Genomic DNA, 11549 nt, shown 5'->3' with positions numbered 1-11549 from the left:
ATACTCGTAATGCTAAGGAGGTTCCATTTTCCCCCTTGGTAGTACGAACTTTATGAACATCATGATGAGTAGGTTCTTAGTTGTCACCAAGGGACAGCGCCTGCACAATTCTTGGGTCGGCCTTGGACCCCTCCTTGAACTCCTCCAAAGTAAGTTTTTCGTCATGATTCTTGTCCATTTGTGAGAAGATCTTATCGACCCTCTTCTGTGGTGTGTTCTCATCTGCAGCTTCTGGGGCCTGACCCTGAGAGGAAGAAGAGAGAGAACAGAAGCCTGAGATGGATGTAGTGAGGAGAGTGGGGTTGTTGGCACTACTACCCTCAGATAGGTTTACTGGAGCCAAGAGGCAGAGGGTTTGTGGCAGAATAGTCAGAGGAAAGGGATTATCAAGAAAACTGGAAAATCTTATCAAGAAAAAAGGTACCAACTGAAAACGAAAAACAGCAAAGGGAATTTAAGAAACACTGCAGTATTGAATTATGGAAAACAAGGATACATCATGAAATGGAGACACAAGGGGAGTTCTGAAGAATTGTGAATTAAGCAAAACATGGGAATTGCTTAACAAGATACATTAGGTAAGTTTGGGAAAACTGGAATAACAAATACAGGAAAGAATATGGAGAAATCATGTAAAAGAAGACAGCAATGACTTTCTGGAAAGTCTGGGATAATAATATATGTTATTAATATGATAAAACACAAAGAAAAATCAGCAGTGGCAGATGGAACAAGAAGATTAACATTTTCTGCAAATAAAAATGTCAGCAAGAGGAAAGTGATACTAATGGAAGACTAAGAAAGTGGAAAAAATCATTGTCCATAATAAGTATCATGCATTAGCTGACTGCAGGAGCCTTGTGCATATGTGAACATCTATATAATATTATATATTATATATTATATTCTATATTATATTATTATTATTATTATTATTATTTTGCTTTGTCGCTGTCTCCCGCGTTTGCGAGGTAGTGCAAGGAAACAGACGAAAGAAATGGCCCAACCCACCCCCATACACAATGTATATACATACACGTCCACACACGCAAATATACATACCCATACATCTCAATGTACGCATATATATATACACACAGACACATACATATATACACATGCACACAATTCACACTGTCTGCCTTTATTCATTCCCATCGCCACCTCGCCACACATGGAATAACATCCCCCTCCCCCCTCATGTGTGCGAGGTAGCGCTAGGAAAAGACAACAAAGGCCCCATTCGTTCACACTCAGTCTCTAGCTGTCATGCAATAATGCCCGAAACCACAGCTCCCTTTCCACATCCAGGCCCCACACAACTTTCCATGGTTTACCCCAGACGCTTCACATGCCCTGATTCAATCCATTGACAGCACGTCGACCCCAGTATACAACGTCGATCCAATTCACTCTATTCCTTGCCCGCCTTTCACCCTCCTGCATGTTCAGGCCCCGATCACTCAAAATCTTTTTCACTCCATCTGTCCACCTCCAATTTGGTCTCCCACTTCTCCTTGTTCCCTTCACTTCTGACACATATATCCTCTTGGTCAATCTTTCCTCACTCATTCTCTCCATGTGCCCAAACCATTTCAAAACACCCTCTTCTGCTCTCTCAACCACGCTCTTTTTATTTCCACACATCTCTCCTACCCTTCCATTACTTACTTGATCAAACCACCTCACACCACATATTGTCCTCAAACATCTCATTTCCAGCACATCCACCCTCCTGCGCACAACTCTATCCATAGCCCACGCCTCGCAACCATACAACATTGCTGGAACCACTATTCCTTCAAACATAGCCATTTTTGCTTTCGGAGATAATGTTCTTGACTTCCACACATTCTTCAAGGCTCCCAGGATTTTATATATATATATATATATATATATATATATATATATATATATATATATATATATATATGAAATAGAATCCCCCCCCTACAAGGTAGCACTAGGAAAAGACAAAAAGGCCACATTTGTTCCCACTCAGTCTTTAGCCATCATGTGTAATGCACAGAAACCACAGCTCCCTGTCCATATCCAGGCCCCATAAAACTTTCCATGGTTTACCCCAGGCATTTCACATGCCCTGGTTCAATCTAATGACAGCACTTCGACCCCGGTATACCACATCGTTCCAATTCAATCTATTCCTTCCATGCCATTCACCCTCCTGTATGTTCAGGCCCCTATCGCTATTTCATGTGTGGCCGGGTGGCAACGGGAGTGGATGAAGGCAGCAAGTATGAATATGTACATGTGTATAAATGTATATTTCTGTGTATGTATGTGGATGTATACGTTGAAATGTATAGGCATGTATATGTGCATGTGGGCATTTATGTATATACATGTGTAAGTGAGTGGGTTGGGCCAGTCTTTTGTCTGTTTCCTTGCGCTACCTTCCTAACATTGGAGGATGGTATTTCGACATAAGAAATCAACATATGGACATAGAAATAAAATGCAATAAGCATGATACACCATATAAAGCTCAAACTATTTAAAAACAATGAAAAGAAAGTGAAAATAGAAATGACTTGTACTTGGCATATTAGTAAATAATAAAAAATTCTTTGAAGAGGATTCTGCATAATCAACCAGGAATCAAAAAGCGTTCTACATGTAAATGAAGGTATGAAGTAATTCTACCATAGATGGCTGAGGACATGTGAGATACTTGACCAGACAAAATGAACAATGAGTGTAAAAACATATACTGTGATCAGTAGTGAGACAGATGAGCTTAGTGGTGAGATTGGTTATCTTTGGGACGACAAAGTAATAGTATTCATCATAAAGAGTTATCTTCTAGTGATGTATGTGAATTTGGAATTGAGACATGACAGCCTTTGGGAGGGCAACTGTAAAAACACTGGCATGGGTTTGTGTAAGCCTGAAGTGTAGAAACCTTAATTTTTAAGGCAAGTACAATAGAGAGATGTACTAGACTAGTAAGAAAAATATCTACAGACTAGAGACTGAGTGTGAACGAATGGGGCCTTTGGTGTCTTTCCTAGCGCTACCTCGCACACATGAGGGGGGAGGGGGTTGTTATTGTGTGGCGAGGTGGCGATGGGAACAAATAAAGGCAGACAGTATGAATTATGTACATGTGTATATATGTATATGTCTGTGTGTGTATATATATGTGTACATTGAGATGTATAGGTATGTATATTTGCGTGTGTGGACGTGTATGTATATATATGTGTATGTGAGCGGGTTGGGCCATTCTTTCGTCTGTTTCCTTGTGCTACCTTGCTAACGCGGGAGACAGCGACATAGCAAAATAAATAAATAAATATTGAAAAGAGAATGCAAAAAATGCAAAAGAAAAAATGTAACTAATGATTACAAGACTCCACCTGCACAGGGTTACATTGGAAGTGAAAAGTTACCTTCAGTAAAACTGTACTGTATTATCATCAATGGATGAAAAGGAACACAATCTTGCGGAGGACTTTGTTACATGAAGGGAGTCCATCATTTCCCTGCCAGAGACTGCAGCACAGCCTTAAAGCTGCAGGAGCCCCTAAAAGGTGTCCTGGCATTATACAATAAAACAAAACATATAATCAGTTTAATAATATCACTCCAAGACCACTTTTATGGGGATCCTACAGCTTCAAGGTTGTGGAGCATCTTGCAGCAGAGAAATCATGGATCCCTTTGGAGTGAGAAGTTTTTCTATGAGATTGTACTTGTTCATGTCCAGTGATGAAGAAGAACTTTGCTGAAGGTGACTTTTTACCTGCAGCATAACAGCATGTAGGCTGAGTCTGGGAGTAGAAATAATCATACACAATGGCCTCATTTGCACACATCCAGTCTCATGCTACATTATATGAGCCCTGGTTCAACCAACCAACAGCAGGTTTCCCACTATCAATGCAATTTGTAGTTTCACTTCTTTTTATCCAATTCATGTCTCGAACCACTAAAATTTTCATAGGGTGATCTACTTTTGTGTTGAAATAAGTTATGTCAAGCTTCCTCTATAATTCTACAGATTTAAGAAAAGAATATATACAATTGTTTCTAATTACAGCAGTGACTCCAGCAGAGAGGTTCTTATGTGAACACACAATTCCATTTTGAATTCAAGACAAAGTGAGTGATGAATGTCATTTTTAGAAATGGGATTACTTTCTTATAAGTATGCTTTTATTCCATCTGACTTAGCATCTTTAAAATGGTGAATCATAACATGACTCTTTTACGAAAATGTGTCTAAAAAGTATATAAAGGATGAAACACAAATAAAAATTAAGTGTACAAGTCCTTTTCATTGCAAAACATGTGAACACTTCAGATGTTTAATCTATTTGTGCATTCATATTTCTATAAATCAAGCATGAGAAACACTCACTGCATCAACAAGCTCAGAGAAATCTTTTTCTGTACGTGAATGAAACATAATTTTGTGATATTTAGTTATCTACATTAACAAACTAGTCTTTTTCTTACAAGTACCCATTTCTCCCATTATTTCTGATGCCTTGTTAAATCTAGTCCACATCAACTGTACCAAGTGAAATGCAAGAGAAACAAGTTCAGTCAATTCTATTTAATGCATTACAGCAAACTCAAATAAATAATTTCAAGACAGATTTACCTGGAACTGAGTATCTGTACTTAAAATTATAAAAAAAAAGTAAACAGCACCCTAAAAGATCCAGATGAAGTACTACACTCAAACACTGTAGGGTCCTCTACTACAGAATTATTTTGAAGAAGAATCATAGCAACAGGACATCACATTTAGCACTTACAGTGTAGTGGGTTGCCATACAGCAAGGCATTACTAAGAATATCTCTCAAAAGTAACTCAACAAAAAGAGAGGAGTAAAAATGAAAGGTGAGAACAATATAAAAAAACCATCTAATGCTTATAAAAAGTTTTACAAGACAATGGTAAGAGCATTCAAATGAAGTCTCCTCATTCAAATCTTTAAAAAGCATGGCAAAATAATCCTGTCTGTAGCACAGCATCTGCACACAAATAATGATGGGATGATTTTTAACTGTGTTGAAGACAGGACTTTAATGAAATTGGCAAAAATCAGCTGAATGTTTCAAAGTACATTGTTTGCGAGAGAAAAGATAGCAAAATTATCATCATAGCCTTGAAAAAGATGATAAATGTACTAGCTATGGATAGCAAATGGTTAGTTAGGATTTAGAAAAAAAAAATAAGTGTTTCCTATAAAGAAAGCAAAATTACATACAGTAAGAATTCAAATAGAGGATGAGTGCATTAGGTAAGGATAGCAAAGATGGCTATTATGGAATTCGTAAAGAATACAAATGCATCAGAGACAGCAAACATGGTAATTAAGGCATGAAAAAAAAGAGGGTAAATGCATGAGATACAGAGGCAGAGAACAGCAAGAACAGCTGAGTGTCACTGCCCCATTCCACTGGGAAAGTGAGTTCTTCTGGGTGGAGCACTGAGACCGATGATGTTGAGCTTGTACAACGTCGAATGCAATACAGCTGGAGTGAATTACAATCTTCTCTAGAACTGTCACATGGTGAGGGTGACATTAGATCTAGATTCCTCACTCATGGCTTCATGCTTTCAAAAACAGGACAACAGTCCACTTTCAAAGCAGTAAAGATGCAAAATTTGCTTGGGAGACTAGTGTCAAACCTTGCAGCAAACTTGAGGAAAATGCAGTCTTATCAGAAATGCATGGCTACTGAAAATCCTTTGAAAAAAATTAGAAAAAATTGAAAGGACAAAAAAACATATATGTGGAAGTCCATAAAGGACAAATTATTGCCAGTCTCATTTGTATAAAAAACTAGCAAGGCATGCCATTTGTATCATATGCATATGACTCAAAAATACTACTAGGGTGATAATGCATAGACAATAATAGAAGATAAGAACAATTAACGAACAAAACAAGAAATAATGAAGTGATTAATGCAATGCCAATTGTGGGAGATTACCGAACTAAACAAAGAGGAGAGATATAGCAGAGAAAAAAAGCTTGGGAGACTGGAAAAACGTAACAGAAGACATCTTAGGCAAATATGAAATACAAGACAGATGAAGAAACCTCTGATTGAAGCAAGAGACAAGGGAAATTTTGTTACCACATAGTATAAATGTTAAAAAGAGAAAGAAAGAGAGAATAGATAATTCTTTCCATAATTTATGAAAATATTCAAATTTTGTTGGTAAAAAAATTTAATCTATTTGCAGCAGAGCATTCTCTGAAATTAAACATAAGAAGGTGTTACGTAATGAAATGTATACAACATACAGAATTCTAATCAATAAACAAAAGTATCTTAAAACCTATACATGAGAACTGTCTAGCTTTTCATGATAAATACAAAATAGCTAACATTTGCCACAGCTGATACAGAAAATCAACCGACAAAGCAGTTTCTTTAATGCTCAAACTGTTCTGCTTTACTGCACTGCCTCCAAAGTATTTAAGCATACATGAATTAGACTTACCAGAGTAATTCTACAAGACTTTAAGATCAGTGAATACATATAACTTAACAAGCAACACAACAATGAAACAATCATACCATAAACATTATCCTTGTGCTATAAAGAAAAAAATGCTTGTTGCATTCAAATGTTGAAATTCACACTTAAAGCAAATAAAAGACTGATGTATGTGTAGGTAATATGGCCAAGGCATTTCTTCTTGCTAAACTGTTATGTCTGATTTTTTCTCTCGTTGGTGTACTGTCATAGCAGAAACACCTGATTTCTCTGAATGCTCTCCCCATTTCTAACAGCTATCTATCTTTATCTTAATTCTTCCTACAGTGCTATACAGCTGCATTGTATTTTGCAGGATAAAACATTCATCAAAACCTTTCCTTCCTAATCATATTCCCACTTTATGATTCTACATTACCTATTAACTACAATTATACTGTTTAAATGTGGATTAAGTGAAAAACTGGAGGAAGTGAAGGGTTTTAGATATCTGGGAGTGGATTTGTTAGCGGATGGAACCATAGAAGCGGAAATGAATCATAAGGTGGGGGAGGGGGCAAAAGTTCTAGAGAAGCAATTCTTATGATATGAACATAGCAAATTATCCATATTATCCAACAAGCTTTCCAAATCAACATTTTGCCTGTAATATACAGAGTTTACTTGTGATTTTCGTTTTTTACTAATATAGTATTTCCAGGTTACTTTGAAATTCTCTGTTATTTTTTGACAGTTTTTTTGTGTACTTCTAATTGATCATTTTTTTTCCTAATTATGTTAACTAAATTTCCCTACTGTTCTTAAATTTCTGTCTATATTCTCTGTATTTCCATCCCTATTTTACCACACTGTCTTCCCAGCCTTTCACATCTAATTCTGTTTCACTGCAATTTCAAAGTTCTATCTAGCATACTCTATTATACAATGAAAGCATGTACACACCATTAATATGTATATGGTACAATTAATATACATACCTAAAAAAGAGTTGTCTAGCACACTCATGCAACATATCTGACATAAGTAATACAACAAAAAACATACACATTGCATTTAGTACACTGAATCAACATTAATACTGACAAGCAGTATACACATAGCATTTCTGTAACCTTACTGCCAAAAGACACAGTATACTGAGGACATACTTACAACCATCTGGTATATGGCATCCACTATACTGTACATCTCCTCTCGGGTGATGAAACCATCGTTGTCTACGTCATACAGCTTGAAAGCCCCTGGAAGGGAAGTGAGAGCTGTTAAGATTTGCAATTCTTAGTGGATTGGCTCTAATATAAAAAAAACTGATTCAGCACAGAAGTTATCATATAACAAGTGACTGCTTTATGTATTTTGCTAATATTCACTGTTCCGTTGTTTTACTTTAGTCTTAAAGAGATATGTGCAACTGTTTTCCCCTGAAACTCCAAGTAACTTACAGATACTCACATTACAAAGGAAACTCATGATCAGCCAACGTAAATGCTAAGCAATACTTTTACCTACTGACTGCATGATGTCATGGTCTGCCTAATGCTCTCTTGTCTAAATACATGGCAAGTTAATATGGCACAAATGGAGAATGACTAATTATAACTCAAGGACAAATTTTCTTTAGTTGTCTCCTTGTATATAAAACCATGATCTAATTCATCCAAATATAACCTTAACTTGGAAATGGGTAATAGTTAAGGAAAGTGATGCACGAGCATTACAAGAAGAAAATGGAAGATTCTGAAAGGCTGCTGCTACTTTTAGGAGAGATGGGGGCACGTTGTCAAAAAAGAAATTTTGAGCTCTATATCCAAGTTTGGCTAGGTTGTTTTAATGTCTTTCATCTGCTTGGCTTCATGTTCTATACCTACATAGGCTTGCCTTCTTTTGCTGAACTTAAAGTCTGACGAGTTGTCAAAGATATCAATGATTATTCTACAACTACAATCACTGCAATCCTAAAATTCTAAACTTAAGTAATCAGTCAAGTCCCTGACTTAACAAAATATGCTGTCGTCCTTTGAGGTTATGTACCACAGCAGTCATAATAAATGCTTTCAGTATCATACCAAGATAATTAGCATTAAAGGCAGGTGGCATACTTTTGCTGTGTCTTAATCACATAGCAAAGAAAACATACAAAATACATTACAAAGACTTGTAAGCATGACCCAGAAATACAGTTGTGGACATAACCACAGAAACATTACAACATATAATTATAATAAAAGAAAAGGTAAATTTACCAAAGGAAAAATACTACAACATCTACCCCAGGAAATACTACAACAAATTAGAAAAGGATAGACTACAACATATAACACTAGCAATAAACAACATATACCTATGGAAAAAAACTGCATGAAAATGGAAATAGATCACAACATATAACAAAGGAGACAGACACCAAAATGTAACAATCAAAAGAATAAAACATTACAACCAAAGAAACGGACTACAACATATAACCAGGGAAATAGATTATAAGATACAACCAAGGTAACAAATTACATAACTCTATGTATGCATCATATCATTCAATCAGAGAAACAGATTACAATAAATAACCAAGGAAACAGGTTACATCATACAACCAAGGTAACAGATCCCAATGTATAATTAAGGGCACAGATCACAAAAAATAACCATGGAAAGACTAAAACAACAAAGAAAAGAGGCAACCACATTCCGATTTTATGCAAAGAAATAGATCAAAACATATAACAGAATGGAACATATAAATAAGGAAACAGATCACAGTATATAACCAAGGAAAAAAAGGGCATTATACAAAGATATAACCAACAAAGGGGATCACAACGTATTACTGAGGAAAAGAAGGACAGCATATAACAAAGACAACAGGCCACAACATAATCACAAGCTAAGAAAAAATAGCACATCCTATAACCATGAAAAGAGAGTGCGACATTTAACTAATGAAACACTACAACATACAACCAAGGTAACAGAGTACAACATAAAATCATGGAAAGACACTGTTGCACCAGCGGTGGGGGAAGACGCAAGACCAGGTGCTGGGGATCTGTAAAATGCCAATAGCGTTGTGTCATTGAGGGAAAAAAAAAAAAAAGAAAATATGATGGATCTTGAGATGAATTATAACTTACATAGTAGCTTTTCATCCACGTTCCCTCTGGATGTGATGGACAGCGCTCGGATGAATTCCTCAAACTCGATCGACCCGTCCTGATGATTTACAAGTGTTATGGCAGCTGCACTGTGGTATATTGTGATATATTTCAGATATACTAAGCTAAGGCCTCCATATTGTGGTATTACATATTCTCTAGGGTAATGGCTATGGCCTCCACAGTAATGAAGGACAGATACGGGTAATATACAGACCACAGCCTTCACATGAATTACATAAATAATTTGGAAAATAATATTTACGTCAAATCCCATACACTTTTGGGGGAAATAAACTTCAATTTAAGCTTCCATGAACTTTAGGGTCCAGTTGGAAGTTTGTCCACAATGTTGGGTACAATAACTTCAACTACCATGCGTACGTTCGCTGTAAAACTATTGCAGCAAAGCCATTTATCCTTTTGAAACAAATTACTAATCTTTTAGATACACATTCAATGGCTTTGTGACCATGTACTGTCGACAGCTTAATCCTTATCCATTAATCATATATATATATATATATATATATATATATATATATATATATATATATATATATATATATATATATATATTCTTTCTTTTAAACTATTCGCCATTTCCCGCGTTAGCAAGGTAGCGTTAAGAACAGAGTACTGGGCCTTTTTTTTGGAATATCCTCACCTGGGCCCACTCTGTTCCTTCTTTTGGAAAATAAAAATAAAAACGAGAGGGGAGGATTTCCAGCCTCCAGCTCCCTCCCCTTTTAGTCGCCTTCTACGACACGCAGGGAATACGTGGGAAGTATTCTTAATCCCCTATCCCCAGGGATTATATATATATATATATATATATATATATATATATATATATATATATATATATATATATATATAAAATTAGACACAGGAATACTTTCGTGTCGCCGAGCTCATAGTGATAAACCCATTTCGCTAAAAACCCTTTTACAAGCATTAAAATGTCCCAGAACACATGGCTTCGGAGGTCTGAGCACATCCAATATGGCACACTTTACTTAAATATATGTAATCTACGCAATAATTAGGAAAAAAAAACTACATCTACCCATAGATTTCGTTCTAGGCTCTACAAGGCACTGTGGACAAATTAAAAAAAAAAAAGACTTAAAAAAAACCTCTAACTTTTAGTAACATTTGAACCTCCGGTTCAATAAGTGAACCTCTTCTGTACAGTGAGAACCCTTCTAGTGCAGTCTCACTGCAGGAATCGGTTTTAAACCACCAAAGTGAAGAGGTTCGAGCACCACAATGAGGCGGTGAAAGTATCGTACATCTGAGGCGGTGAAAGTATCATACATCACAAACCAATACAAAGGAGATATGTAGAGATATTCCAAGATGAGGACATATACTCGAGAACTCATCATACAATAAAAAAAATAATCTATACATTAGAGATATCTAACTGTCAAGGGGCATCTTCGTTTGCGGCTTTAGTCTTGGCTCTTTGCTCATGAAAGTCCCACATATCTTATTCATATTTACAGTGATTCAATATATTCAAAGTTAAACGTCCATCTCAAAAAATTCGCACGCAAAGAATGTTTTATGACGCGGCTATTCACTAAGACAACCTGCGACAATAACAGTCTCTATTTCTTTCTACAATACCTAGTGTAACTCATACGCATAGAAGTACTTTTTTTTACCTTTTTATACAATGTTCCAATAGGATGATACATGTGTACAAGAATCTCTAACTCATGAACAGCTACTATTGCAAATGAAATACACAATTGATAACCTATCAAGTACGGAATTACTATATACAACCACACACTTGGACGAATGACTATAGCAGGTTTACACCCACTTTAACTCAACACGACGGCTGGTACGACCCTAGAACTTGCACTATACGACTCTTGACACGATGTAACGACCCTTGG

At 36.2% G+C, this 11549-nt stretch overlaps 1 protein-coding gene across 2 annotated transcripts in view; it reads right to left on the bottom strand.

Annotated features, from left to right (window-relative positions):
• The window catches only part of LOC139765533 (frequenin-1), a 163851-nt gene that overhangs the window by 9739 nt on the left and 142563 nt on the right, over positions 1-11549 (bottom strand). Inside the window, exons 5-7 of one of the 2 annotated variants that reach the window (XM_071693055.1) lie at positions 9616-9694; positions 7640-7728; positions 50-244 (exon numbers count right to left, since the gene is read on the bottom strand). In XM_071693055.1, coding sequence (XP_071549156.1) covers positions 77-244; positions 7640-7728; positions 9616-9694 — 336 coding nt within the window. In that variant the 3' untranslated portion in view covers positions 50-76. The remainder of the gene's footprint in view (positions 1-49; positions 245-7639; positions 7729-9615; positions 9695-11549) is intronic. The other variant, XM_071693056.1, reaches the window with a different exon arrangement.

This window comes from Panulirus ornatus, chromosome 55 (assembly GCF_036320965.1).
Source record: "Panulirus ornatus isolate Po-2019 chromosome 55, ASM3632096v1, whole genome shotgun sequence".
NCBI lineage: Eukaryota > Metazoa > Arthropoda > Malacostraca > Decapoda > Palinuridae > Panulirus > Panulirus ornatus.
Note: the sequence above shows the minus strand (reverse complement) of the source record. Positions and strands in the feature narration are given on the sequence as shown.